The sequence below is a fragment of the Chelonoidis abingdonii genome, chromosome 1 (assembly GCF_003597395.2).
Source record: "Chelonoidis abingdonii isolate Lonesome George chromosome 1, CheloAbing_2.0, whole genome shotgun sequence".
In the NCBI taxonomy this organism is placed as follows: Eukaryota; Metazoa; Chordata; order Testudines; family Testudinidae; genus Chelonoidis; species Chelonoidis abingdonii.
The window spans coordinates 184,282,137-184,296,916 of NC_133769.1; the positions used below are offsets into that span (position 1 = coordinate 184,282,137).

The 14,780-nt window shown below is 38.6% G+C and overlaps 1 protein-coding gene across 4 annotated transcripts in view; it reads left to right on the forward strand.

Annotated features, from left to right (window-relative positions):
* GBE1 (1,4-alpha-glucan branching enzyme 1) overlaps window positions 1-14,780 on the forward strand; it is a 330,020-nt gene that overhangs the window by 176,784 nt on the left and 138,456 nt on the right. For all 4 annotated transcript variants that reach the window (XM_075073100.1, XM_032778566.2, XM_075073098.1 and 1 more), the window contains 2 exons: window positions 8,464-8,589; window positions 13,171-13,306. In XM_075073100.1, the coding sequence (XP_074929201.1) occupies window positions 8,464-8,589; window positions 13,171-13,306 (262 nt within the window). The remainder of the gene's footprint in view (window positions 1-8,463; window positions 8,590-13,170; window positions 13,307-14,780) is intronic.

A 14,780-nucleotide genomic window follows, 5' to 3' on the forward strand; every position in this document is an offset into this window, starting at 1 on the left:
GCCGCAAAGGCGCCACGCCAGGGGGCGCCTGCCGACCCGCCGGGTGTTGCTAGGGGAAAATTCTTCCGACGAACGTGCACGCGGCGCGCGCACACCTACTTGGAATGAATATGAGCAACACATCTCGAAGAACAACAGTTACAAAGGTGAGTAACCGTCTTTTTTCTGAAAGATTTTGTGCTGACTTTGATGAGAACTGGGTCCCATCTTTGCCTGACATGATCTGTACATGATCTTGGTTATTTTAGCTGTGAAATAAAATTGAGCAACCTCTGCCACCTAAGATAAGACCTTTGTTCATAAAAGTTATGAAAGACACATGAACAGTAGTAATTGGAAGAGCTGTAACTAGAATTCATGGTATCTTGGATTACAGTTTAATGCACCTTCTAGAGGCAGTGTCTTATCTATCTACGTGTGACTTGCAAACCTCACGAGTGTTGAAGTTTTTCATGTCACTAAACTTCCTGTTGCATGGGTCATAATCATGTTACTTGAAATAAATGGTGCATGAGTTGGTAACAATGTTTATAGCCCCTAACATGGGGATAGGAAGGAGGGGTGTGGCTAAGATGCCTTGATCTCCAGCTATTGGGGGTTTCGGAGCCCTTAGGGTGGCTGTAGGAAACCACTTGGAATTGTTCTAATTTATGCTGTTGCAGCATTGTGCTGGCCTGAAATCAACCCAAAATTTGGAAGCACAATGCCTTTGCCTCATGTCTTGGTCTGCATTTATTAAACTAGGCTTCCTCAGTGGTGCATCTTAAAATCTGGGCCTCTTGTTTTGGAGTCTGTGACTTGATTGATTTTTATCTAGTGTTTAATTTAATTGTTTATCTGCCGTGGTGTAGTGAGTGCACTTTTAAAGTCTGGCTCTTAATTTCTCACCCTTTCATATACTCTTGACATTCTTCTATCCAGTTAAACTCTTGCATCTTATCTAAATAGTGTTTCAGCCAGCTTGTGAGAGCTATCAAAAAAGGTCGCAGTCTTAGTAGCTATCCAAGCCCTGAAAGCTCCTCCATATTGTTAGTGAATAAAGATCTGTTTCCTCTATTAATTCATATAAATCGTACAGTGTCAAAAGGTTAGAAAGCTTGACTTGTAGTGAACTATGACTTAGAACTCTTATAGTCTTGGAAATGGTACAATATTTTATTGAGCGTATTTCTGATTACTAATTTTTAGGGTAAAAAGTAGTTTAACATATTTAAAAAGTTAACCTAATTGTTGAAACCTAGATATTGTATTAGTTCAAGGCATTCGAACACAAATATCATCCGTGTATTTAGTTTTGCTCCCAAAGATGGAGCAGAATGGCAAGCATTTGAGTGCTAATAAGAATGGAAGAAAATGCTGGGTTGATGGATTGTCCATATTTATTTTGGGTTCTGTTACAGCATGGCTACTTAGAAGGTAAATACTATTAGTTCCAAAGAACATACAATGGTGTTTTTCATTGTTGTTTAATGAGGGAAGAATTGCATTTTTGCCATTTCAACCTTGACAGTCCCTTGAAAGGTACTTTTGAGAAGATCTGTAAGGTTAGGAACCAATCTTTAATTTACTCCTGAGAATAGAAATTACCTTTTGGATCTTCCAGAGCCTCCAGCTTTTATATAGTAAACCTCTTTGAAACTATTTTTATCATCAGCTTAGCACTAGAGATTTTAAACTGATTCACTAGGGATTTTCTATGTAGTATACTAGCAGCAAGTTTTTAGCAGTTCTTTTGATCAATTCTATCACTTTATCCAAAGGTACAAACTGAATGTATATTTCTTCTGTGACATTGAGGATCTGGTAATACAAAATATTTTGTAAATGCTTCCTTTACTAGTAAAGAATCCATACATTTAGCTTTTAGACTTCGTTGGAGATCGGTTCAATATTATTTTAATAGGCATTCATCTAATACTGTTGTCCTCTCTTTTCTTTCTACTGTTGTTAGTACATAAGCCTTATTGTTTTTGTGATATTTGGTAACTGTGTGTTTGAATGGCTGACACTTTTAAATGGAGTGATAACTCCATAATATTCCCCTTTATGCAGTTCTTGATCAAATTTAAAAAAAAAGGCTGGAGTAAAGGAATGCTGAAAGTAATAAATATGTTTATTCCTTTGAAACTAGTCAAGCACATGTTTTTAATTACATTAAAATTATTAGTTAACATTTTACCTTACTGTAAAAGATGTATGCCTGATGTGTGTGTTGTAGATGGGACAAACAGTTCATTTGTAAATAATTTCACACTAAATTGCCTTTTAAAAAAATGTATTTCTCTGTTGCTGTAATATATGTGCTAGCCACTTCACTTTGCATTCTTTGGGATAGAGATTGTCTTCCCTTGTTTGTTTGTAAAGGTTTTTTTCCACTCTGGGAAGAGGCAATTGCTTTAATTATTTTGTAATATACAGTCTCATTCTGCACAGTAGTGCACTTTAACACAATAGTTTTCATCCCAAATCAAACTGCTGTGGTTGCAGTAGAAATGCCATAGAAAGAATGTTAATGATGTCACACGTAACATTAACTGAAAGCCTAATGGAACAGCTGCAATATTCTATTTGACAATGAATACTCTGGTTATGCATTAGGTATATTTTTTTGGCCTTTATTTTCTAGGAATGTTTACCTTAGGCAAAATACTTCTCATGCTCAAAATTAGCCAGCCACATATACTCATATTTTCATTTTAAAGTGCGGTAGGTATTCTTTCCTCAGTGAGGAATATGTGGTTTGGTGAAGGAGGAAATTCTGTTGTAGAAATAAATGGTGAAAGTTTGTTTACATCAGTTACTGGGGAAAAAAATGAGACTTTTTGCATGTGTAATATGTTTCTAGAGTGAACAAGTCTGCATAAATAATAATTTTAAAAAGTGCATGGTCCTTCACAGTGTGTACGTAAACAGACAAATGCATATTGAAATAAATGGTGGAAGCATAGGCAATTCCATACTTGAAGCTGTGCAGTTATAAACTTGTTCTAACCTAAATATAGAACAGTAATTCTAGGTCTGATCATTGTGTACACAGAAAAGAATATGAGTTCTCTGTTTAATTAGGTGTACGTAAACAGACATTGTTGCTTTTTAAGATCTCATATTACAACACAAAAATATTCTTTTTCTATGTGGTTAGTTTCTTTTAAAAAACTACAAGGTGATATGTTTTAAAAGGGCAATCTACCATCAAAGTGCCCCAATAGGCCATATTAATGATGGGCGTGAGTGTGAGAGTCAGGCCCAGGGAATGATCTCACTATAAGCTAAAAAACCATCCAAATGTAAAAGGGTCTTGTTTTGTTTGTTAGGTGGTCCTATCAAGTACACCAGGTTCTAGTAAACACTTATTTGTAACGTTTATAAACCAGAAGATACTCCTGAATGTAGCCTACTATTTCTCCGAATAGTGAAGAGTCTGTGTCCAAGTCTTCCACATCCTAGATGAAGGAAATCCCTAATGGACTTGTGAAGCAGAAACTAGCAGAAAAGACAAAAAAAAGTCTTCTCTAGGAAACAGACTTTTCTTTGTGCAATATTTCACTTGCTGGTACATGGGTGAGGACTGCTGTGCTGACCCTATATCTGTTTATCTAGTATAACATCCAGCTCCTTGATCTTGTTCCTCTGGTGCCCCGAGCAGAATATGGAGCATTGCCTCTGTGAAATGCCACTTAATAAATGGGGCGACTGTCGTCTGCTCCAGCTTTAGAAGGGGTCCAAAATTTACTGTAATGCATTTTATATGGAAGTAATCAAGTCTCTAAGTGATAATTGTGATTCTTTGTAATCAGTTTTTTTCCTCCTCAGGAAACAGTAATACTCTTTGCTCAGAGCACATGGAAAATGACTGTGACTACCTTTATCCTCAGTTACCCTTGGTTTAATAAAACCACTCAACTGTTTGCCTGTGTGACAAATAATAGAAATGCTTCCTCATTTGGAGTGCTGAAATAATCCTTATCTATTTATTCTCGTTGCTCAATCCTGACAAGAATATAGTACTATTTGTCTGTTGGAGGAAGCATCAACCAGCCAGCTCTCTACATTTCATAGATACTGGGATATTTGTGTCACTGCACTTAGATTTTTTTTCCCTCTAAGACTGGGATATGTGGGTCTTTATGACCCAAAAAATCTTCTAAGAGTTCACAACATTTATTAACATGGGTTCAGCTCCACTAGCATTAGGAGCATCATGAGTTGTTGTGTAAACTGGGCTCTGGATGCTTGTTGTTTTTAATGCTGCTAGGTGTACTTGCTTGCCCAATCGACATGGTATTAAGCTCCAGCTCAGTGCACAGTTCCATCGTGTTGTTTAAAATGACAGCAGCAGCTGGTTTGGGCAACAGTAGGGCTTATAATGCTGTTAACAATGATGTGGCTAAATCAAGTACAACAGTGTTAGGAAAAATTTAGAAAATGCTCCTTGTTGAGAGAGAGCCCTACTGAGGAAAATCATTTCGTGTGAGAGGCCAGACTTAGACTTTCTGATTACTTGTTAAGATAATTGCCCTTCTTAGGAGACTCTTCTGGTATCTGCGAAGTTAACTAAATTAGGCGTCTTCTCTTCTTCAATAAATGTGCCCTTTTCGCTAGAGCTAAGAGGTCTTTTATATCTTTGCATAATAACGTTAAAAGTTAAATTGTCCTAGAATAAAAGCCTAGACCAAAAATGAGTTAGATTAATAGTTTGCTCTCTTACTCTTTCAGAATAAATAATTCATTTCAAGTTTTATAAAGCTGTGTAATGATCAGAAACTTAGGTTGTTGTGCATTAGCACAGCCTATGTACATTTGCATGTTGAGAGTAGTATGTGAGAAACAAATTCATTCTACGTATAAAATATTTTGAAAAGTAATTTTATTTACCTGTTGAGAATTCTAGATGTAAAGGTATATAATTATTAACTAAGGACCCTATCCAATCCCTTAAATAAGTAGTATTCCAATAGCTATTTCAGATGAAAGCAGCAGAGTTGGGGACTGAAATGAGATGAACTCTTCAGAAGAAATTCTACAATCATATTAACCAAGTGCATTCAATTAGTCTTTTTATATATACATATGAAATTTGGTCAAAACACAACGACTTTTGGAATTTCCATGGTATTGAAATACAAAAAGCTCTAATGATTCCAAATGCATGGAATGTGGTTTGGTCACTATGTTTTTATGTAAATATGTCAGACAGTAGAAATAGCTAAGTGCCAAAGAATTGGGATAATGTGAATTTTAAGTATGAATCTAGTTTGTTTCTTTGAGCATTTTTCATTACATAATTTTGATTTAAATAAGCCATTTTACTAGATTTAAAAGTAGTTTGAATATTGTGTTTAGCAAGCCCATTTTATCACTTTAGAGTTGATTTTTGTAATATTTTCGCATTCTCAACTGTTTTTTTGGAAACCAAAAATCTGTGCAGTTCAAATAACTATATGTTACTTGAAAATAAGTTGGATTCTCAAAATACATGGAATATCTAGCAGTTAGTTGACTACTGCCTTTTCCTCCAGACGTTTGTACTGGATATGTAATGTGAGGGGTTAAGAACAAACCTGTGCGGCTGTGGTAAAGGAAAATTATGCCACTTGATGTCTTTTGAAAGCCCCAGTACATTATATTGGAGAAGAAGCTCATTTTTTACTCAAAGTAAAGAACTATGGAAGGGATCATTTGAATTACTCATATGTTTGGTTCTGCAGTCACTCAGACTGGACATTATTGTGGACAGCTCATTGAAACCTCTGCTCAATGTACAATGGTGGCCAAACAAAAAAGACAAGTAGGTTAGTCAGATTAAAATTTTTATGACTATTTTCAATGCCATTTTTTGTCATAAACATATTATATTACATACTATTGTTGTATGATAGTATCCCAGATTGAGGCCATACCATATTCATTTTTGGTCAACTCATCTTTAAAAAAGACAGAAATATTATTAGATGCATACAAAGACTTTTGTTTGAAGAGATTAAAACAAATTGGTCATCTTTCACCTCCTCTCTAACTAAAGGGGCTATTTAAAAAAAAAAACAGACAATGAATGGTATGGGAAAAGTATGTGAGGTGTTTCATTTGCCTTTTCTTGTAATACAAAAACAACCAGTGAAGACACTCAGTGAAACCGGAAGACAACACATTTGAAACTAGAATACCTTTTCCACCCCCACACTGAGCTTAGCTAATGTGAACAACATGTATTGTCACAAGAGAAATTTATTGGGATTAAAAAGAGGAGATTTAGATGGATAATGAGAACATCCAGAGTTAAACTGATTAGGATTAAATATCTATTTTTTCACAGGGCCTGCTTCAGGGTATACAAGTCAACCAACAACTGCAGGGGTGGTGAGGAAACTTTCTTTTGGCCAGGCTACTCCATCGCTGTGTGCTATAGAACTTCTTGCTCCTTCCTCTGAAGCATCTGGTCGTGTCTCTACTGTTGGACCACTAATCCAGTCTGGAAATTCCTATGTCGTCATAGTCTGTTCCATCCTCAGCTAAATGTCTGTTTTCAAATTATCTGGCCTGTTTCACAGAATTGCACTATGCCTCTGAACAAGTGGGGACACCCTTAAAATGATCCTCCCGTACCTGATCACCTACTCTTTCTTAGCCTCAACTAATATTAAACCATTTCCATTTACTCATTTTGCTACTCTTTCATGCCCTAATGGCCTTGGAGCACTATGGCATACCCGCAGCAGCAGCAACACAGACAGGTGGCAAGAATCCGGGAGCTGCAATCCCATTTAATTTTAGGAGCTCAACTAATCCCTGGTGACCAACTGAGAGCCCAGTCAGTGTTTCTATTACCCCCCCCCACACACACTTTTTAATATGGTGATGAAATGGAAAGCGCTCAATAACCTGTATCTCTGACAGGAACAGAGCTATGGTTGCTAGGCAGATAGCTCCTGAGGGCCTAAGAAGGACACCACTATAAATCAGGATATAATCACAGTATAGTCTTGGACTGGATGCCAACCTGGTCAGCCTTGAAAAAGTTAAATATATAAGTTATCACTCTTTTACTCCATTAAAAGGTCTTAACCTCCCTCCCACAACCATTGTCCAGATGGGTCCCAGCCAGAATCCCAGAAAGATGTGGTAGTAAATTACTTAATTGCAAGCAAAATGCACATGTAAGTAAGTAAATGCATGTGTGAGATACAAAAGCAGATGGAAAATGTTGACTTTCAGGCTACTGAGCTCTTGCAATTTCAAGTATTAGAGGAAAGAGTGCGGTTTTCCTACTTCATAGATATCTACCTTTTGGCTGGAAAATCACGTTTTGAGGCATCCTCCGAGGCCTAGAACCTCTACAGTACTGTTTCCATAGCCACTCAATTGCACCATTACTCTTTCAGGAGCTCCTGTTACTTTCCTGATAATGCTTTGCTTAAATCCTACATCTCTGTCTCTTTAGGGAAGGTTCTAAAGGTCCAGAATGTAGTTCATACAAATTACTCTTGACAACCTTAACTTGTGTATTTTCATAGGGATGATGCTGTAGGATGGGCACTGTCATTGCTTCCCCTCCACCTTTCCGTATTGCCAAATGTACGGGAAAGCCAGGGAGTCCCCACTGTTTGTGCAAGATGTGGAGTGAAGGGCAACAGTGACCTTCTGCCCTCTTCCTTTGACAGATTTGGTCCCCAAATAGTTTTTCTTTTCCTTTTACCCTGTCTGTGGTAGGGACATTGCCATGGGCTTGTGCTATTCATAAGCAGCTCTGATCCATATAATATCATTCCAACTTTCTTCTAAACTATAGAAGAGGTATATAAGAACCAGGAATCATTATTAAAAAGGAATTTATGATTGTAATATCCAAAAATTAGCTGATGGATTTTTATTGCTTATCAGTATTTTTAATGGCATTGGTATTCCTGTTTTTCTGTTTGTCTGCAAATGGAGGAATGGGGACCCACATGTAGTCCCTTCCTTGGGTGAGAGGGTGTGGAGTAGATTATGTAGGGTACATAGCTCCTGGCATGAAAGATAGGGGAGAAGAGGGCTACAAGGAGCCCCAGAAATACCAGGAATTGGGAAGTGACACAGAGAGAGCTCAAACTGTGCAACCCCCTAGTTTCACTTTTTGTATTATTTAATCTTCTAATACAGGGTTTCTCACTATATATGTTTATTTTTCTGTTCCATCTGCTGTGCTTAACCCATCTTTGCAAGTGATGATTGGGAAGCGCTATCTTAGTAAAAAGCTGCATTTTTATATTATGTTAAAAGAAACAAATACTATAGATTGCCTCAGTTGGCTTCTAGTTTATAAGAAAATCTGGCTAGTTTTTGTTAACACTGTTATCTGTATGAGTTAACATGAGAACCTTTTCTCCTCTGAAGCTCCTGTCATGAGAACAGACTTTGGTTTCTGTAAGTGTGCTTGAGTACGTATGAAATTATAGTGATTTCTTATGTCTTCATTTTATTTTCTAGGTGGTGATCCGTAGTAAAAATGGAGAGATTCTCTACCGTATTTCACCTTGGGCAAAATATGTAGCACGCGTAGGTACCAATGTGAATTATGATTGGATACACTGGAACCCACCGTTGCCATATCTAGTAAGCTTTATTTTATATTTCAAAAGCTTTTAAAAGTGCATGCAATTCATGTTTTATGATGTGATTTCTGTCATGTCACAGTTCTTTTTTTGGGAGCGGAGGGAGGTGTGGTGCGTTCTAATTATAATGTGAGTTACTTTGCATATGGTGTATCAATATTATAGTAAAGCAGGGATCAGCAACCTTTCAGAAGTAGTGTGCTGAGTCTTCATTTATTCACTCTGATTTAAAGTTTCGCGTGCCAGTCATACCTTCTAAAAATGTTAAAATGTCTTTCTATAAGTCTATAATATATAACTAAACTATTGTTGTATGTAAAGTAAATAAGGTTTTTAAAATGTTTAAGAAGTTTCACTTAACATTTACTTTAAAATGCAGTGGCCAGGACCCGGGCAGTGTGAGTGCCAATGAAAATCGGCTCCCATGCCACCTTCGGCACACGTGCCATAGATTGCTTACCCCTGTCGTAAAGCGTGAGAAGATACTTCCATTATAAGTGCCTGTTTTAATGCACTTATTGTTTTTGGGGGGAGGGGGAAGATACTTGAAATCTACTGGTCTGCACAGACTGAGCCCTAAAGCCATACTTTAAAAAAAAAAAAAAAAAGTGCTGCCATGCCCGCATGGACCTGTCCCCTGCAGTTTAAAGGAATATGTGGCAGTGAACTGCTCATTGAATACTGTTTGGCTGATCAAACTTGCTCTTCAGTATTTACGCTTAAAACAAAAAAAAATGTACTATTTTTGTTTTTCTGCTTTTGTTTTCTGCTATCTTGATTTCATTCAAGATATTATCTCATAATTGATCAGTGGTTTTTTTCCAGTGTTGCCTTCAGTTTCTCTTCCCTGAGCCACTTAAGTGCTGAAGAGTGTTGGATATTATATATCTCCCTCAGCCTCTCTTCTTATCCTCTCTTCAGCAGCAGAGTGAAATGAATCTAGTTCTTTTCAGTATCTCTGCTGTCTGCAGGGTTCTGAATACCTATAGTGAAAACTAAAATGACCGATCAGTTTTCACTTTGCTATGGTAAAGTGTGAACTTAGTAAGAAGAACACATGTAGGAAAGGAACTATCAGTTATTTCCAGCAGCAATATCTTTGTTTTCAATCAATCATCCCTTCTGCTCCTACTCAGCTGGATGATTTTAGGATCTTCTGAGACCTCTTATGCTGCATGGCAGACACCTTGGGAATTCGTGTGGAGATAGTGCAAGAAAAATCCCACAAATGACTAGATCTTCTGCCCTCCTCCATGCATGGTAGGCTTGCTACATCTATCAATGAGGAGTTACTGGAACCAGCTCAGAAATTGTGGCAGATCCTAGCATCTGTGGCACCCACTTCTAAGTAAGCTGATACATGTTATGAAGTTCCTTCAAATTTGTATTGTTTCTGCATCTACTGAGTCTTAAAAGGCTGGTTGTGACAGCGATGAATGAAAGGTCCAAATAGCGATGGTCTCCAAATATGACACACATGGAGAAGGACCCTACAAACTTGACTTTTTTGACAGAAAAATCTATTCCCCAGAGAGTCTTCTGATGTGCATTTCAAATTATCAAGCTCTTCTGTTAAAATACAACTATCTCACCTGGGAAAAGGGTGTCACAATTCATGTAAAAGCTCCTGTAGGAACACAGAGAGGAGCTAAAATCTGTAGTGCTCAAAGGATAGTAATAACCTTTAATAAGGGGGAGGGATAACTCAGTAGTTTGATCATTGTCCTGCTAAACTCAGGGTTGAGTTCAATACTTGAGGGGGTCATTTAGGAATCTGGGGCAAAAATCTGACTCTATTTGGTCCTGCTGTGAAGGCAGGGGACTGGACTCAATGACCTTTCAAGGTCCCTTCCAGCTCTTTGAGAGAGGTATATCTCCATATAATAGCCCAAACATAACAATGGGCTGCTTCATCATAGGGCTTCAGGGCTCCACTCTTGTGGAATATCCAGGGAGTCCAAAATCAACGGAGGACCTCCCATAGGTGCTATAGGAATAAAAATAATATTTTTAAGTTTGTGATCTATCAGTGTGCAAACAGTTGAAGGCCTTAAAGGATTTGAGAGCCACTCTCTGCTCATTGAGCAATATGCTTGCCAGCACCAGGAAGCAGATCTCATCCCAAAGCATCATCAGGCTAAAGCTATCTGCACCTTAGTACAGTCACCCACAGATAATGTTGGAATGACAATGGAAGGAACAAAGTCTCCCCTGCAGGAAGCCCTCTCCCACTGGAGCCTTGGTGCATGCTACTTCACAGCAACAAGTTTGATTCGATCATCAAGAGCTAATCAGAACCATTTCAGGAGTTTCATTTCTCCATCCCCCACATATGCACACACACTTAGTCACCATTTTTGTTTTAAATTGTTAGGGAATCCTGGAACCAGATCACCTCAGACCACTGAATCCTGGAAACTATTTTAAAAAGGGGTATTTTATCCAATTCCAGGTCCTTACTAGACCCACCCTTCTTCCCTTTTCCTTTCCAGGGATCCCTCTTAAAGATACTGTTAAATCAAGAATTAGATATCTTTTTGCAACTCGCAACTCTCATTATTTTTTATTCCCAAAGAATGGAGATTGGTATCTGATTATAGACTTTGATATCACATCAGATTCATCCATAACTGCAAGTTTAGAATGCTAACCCTGGCCTCAATTATCCCCTCATTAAATACTCAAGATGGATTTGTGGTTCTCAGCTTTGAGATGCTTCTTTCCATATACCCATCACAGAGAGAATACTTCAGTTTCATAGTGACAGACTTTCTGCCAATAAATGGTCCTGTCCTTTAGTCTTTGCATGTCACCAACACACATTCAGCAAGAGTGTAGCAAGAACAGCCAACTTAAGAACACATTACAATCTGGTATAGTCAGACCTGGACAACTGGCTGATCTGGGTAAAATTTTCCCAGCAGGTGATCAAGTCACGTTGTCTTACCGCTCTTTACCATATAGGGTGTCCAAATGAACAGGGAGAAATCCTCATTTTGGTAACCCAAACTACAGAATATATAGGAGCAATGTTAGATCTGAGGTCAGCAAGAACTTAACTACCACAGCAGAGGTGCCAGACAATAGTAGGACTCATTGGTCATCTGCAGGCTCACTCTGCATATACATCCTTCTTTGGTCACATGGCCTTCTGCACCCATGTCTCACAATATCCCAGACTTTACCTGTGTTGTATGCAGAGAAGTTGAAATCCATGTATCTATCCATAAAGCACCATATGAATATGATAGTGGATGTCCTGCAAGAAGTCTTCTCGCTGCTAGGTTGGTGGAAGGATGTGTTCCACAACCTGCTATCCTTTCCTTCTACTACGAAGTTCTATACTACCTGAATTCTTTATTGATGAAGGAACTGAGAGACTGTTGGGTCTACTCCAGCATTCATGTCTGCAGATGTGTGGGGAGGCCAGGGGGACATCTACAGTGCAGTCATGGCCCAAAGGACACTGATAGCCAAAACTCCAATCTTCCCCCCCATGGAGCATATGTGGAGAAGAAATGGAATGCATGTGGACAACTCATCTCAAAGACACAGAGTAACTATTTTTTCCCACCTTTATTCCCTCCACACCCCACCCCCTTTTTTTTTTTGTCCACTGAGTGCAGTAAAACATTTGTTGGGCTTTTTTCATCTCTTTCTCCACATTATTTCAAAACTTTTTCCAACTTCGAAAAGTTCAGTTGGCAAAAGGAAAAAGAAATGCAGTGACTTTGCCACTCTGTAACCTTTTCCAAATTTGGAGAAATTTTGAAAAGGTAGTAGAGGTAAAAGTGTGTATTTGTGTGGGAGCTGGTGGTAGTGAAAACCTTGGACAAGGGTCCTTTTTGACATTGAATGCAATAGAATGAAAGGAAGGCATGGCAGGAGAGAGAGTGAATTTTTTTTTTTGAAGTTTGGAATTTAATTCCAATAAATTTTCTGGGAAAAAAATCAACTTGGAATACAAACTCCTTACTTGATTTTTTTTTTTCTAGAGGCTTTTTAACCAACTCTAGTTGTCACATTTGAAAGGTGGTCTTTAGAACTGTACTTAATTAATGCTTCTATTCTGCAAAACTTAATCCCATTCAGCTGAGGAATATTTCTACGTGGCATCAACAAAGGAATTTTTATGTCCTGCACTAACCACAAGAATGTGCTTTACTAAAAATAAATAAATCTTTTTTTCATTAAGTTGAGCAGACCTGAGTAAGAAAACAATCAGTAGACTTGTTTTCTTTGTGCTGTTTTAAAGTCACTTTCACGCAAAATCAGCACTTCAAGACATTGGCACAATGAAGTCATTGAAGTACTGATCGTGAGGATGTCAAGTAAAGAGTGATCAATTTCTTTGATTTTTTTTGTTTTTTTTCAATCTCTATATTGGAGTATTTTTTTTTTTTTGTATTTACAATTTTAATTGCATTAATCTAGAGGGAATATGCTGCATAACAGTTCTACCTGATTTTAAAATTAATATACTGGTTCTTTTTTCTCTTACTTGTGTAAACAGTGTGTTTTTATAACAAGATTGACATTCTCAGATGCTATGCTTTAATGACAAATATTTTCTATTCAATAGCGCAAACATCCTCAACCAAAGAAACCAAAAAGCTTAAGAATTTATGAATCTCACGTGGGAATTGCTTCCCCAGAAGGGAAAGTTGCTTCTTATAAAAACTTTACGTACAACATACTACCTAAAATAAAGGATCTTGGTAAGTAATATGCTTCTTGGTACAATGTGTGTGCAGAGAAATTTTGTAATACATCTCTGCTCTTATTGAAAAAGATAATTGAGTGTAGTGGGGTGGGAGAGGAGGTTGACTGTAAGGCTTAAATAATCTGTTTTCAGTTATTTGTAATGTACCAGCTACATTTTGTTTTCTATATGTGTGTATAGAAAAACTACTGTATCTAGTTTTATGTTTACCATGTGGAGTATGACAATTTTAAAGTGATAATTTGAATGTTCTTCTTCGAGTGCTGTCTCTGTGGGTGCTCCAATCTAGGTGACAATGTGCCGTTGATTGGAGATCTTCCGTAGCAGTACCTGGTCAGGACGCACGTGCTCAGCTGGTGTCTCACAGTCTCATTGGAATCTGCCTGAGTGCACGCGTCCCGCGCCCCCCTCAGTTCCTTCTTAGTGGTCTGAGCATTGGCCTGCTAAACCCAGGGTTGTGAGTTCAATCCTTGAGGGGGCCATTTAGGGATCTGGGGCAAAATCAGTATTTGGTCATGCTAGTGAAGGCAGGGGGCTGGACTTGATGACCTTTCAAGATCCCTTCCAGTTCTATGAGATAGGTATATCTCCATATATTATTATTTTTATTGTAAGACAGGACTTGGGGCAATGCTGATTCTCTTCCCTGGTCATTCTAGGAAACAGTTGCAAAGAACATAGGAATAGTTGTTAGTAACACCCCAAGTTGTTTCCCTTCCTTTAGAACAGTTACATCATTTAGTTACTTATTTTAAAAATAAAATAAAACCCTTTTTTGCCTCAGGCTTGTCTTCTGCTGAGACACTCTCCCCTGCCATTTCTAATTCATAACACCAAGGGCTTCAGGATTTAAGAAATGTGTTTCCCTTCAGGACTCCATGATGCTGTGTGAAGTGCCTCAGTAAAACACACATCTCTGCAGAGTGCCTCCACTGTATGAGCCTCAAGACCAGGGCCTGTCGTGACAGGGACCTACGGCTTAAATGCTATTAATGGAAAAATCTCTACAGCCACCTTCAGAGACAGGGAAAGTGAAACCCTTTCCCTCATGCTCCCGGGCCAGATCTGAAGCAATTGGGAGCATGTCTTCACCCTCTCAGGAGCAGAGGCAAGAAGCACAACAGTCTCTGAGGAGAGACTTTAACAAGGGTAAAGGGTCTCCCACTAGATCCTTACTCTCTATAGGCAGATGCCTCAGGCTGTCACAATGCCTCAGCTGCGGCTCCCACAGAGCACAGGGACAGGGACCCAGTCTCCTATACCGGGAAGGTCTCCTCGGCACCAAAAACAGATGCCGTGATGACCGCGCACTCTGCCCCGGTGCCAAAAAACATCAGCACCGAGCCTGCCTGCTGCTCTAGTACTGACAGCAGAGCCCCTGCAGGGCACCTCCAAGCGACCCGTGGCACTGGAAAAACTCAGACTCAGTAATGCGCCTGAATGCAGATCATGCTGAGCGCAGCCCACCG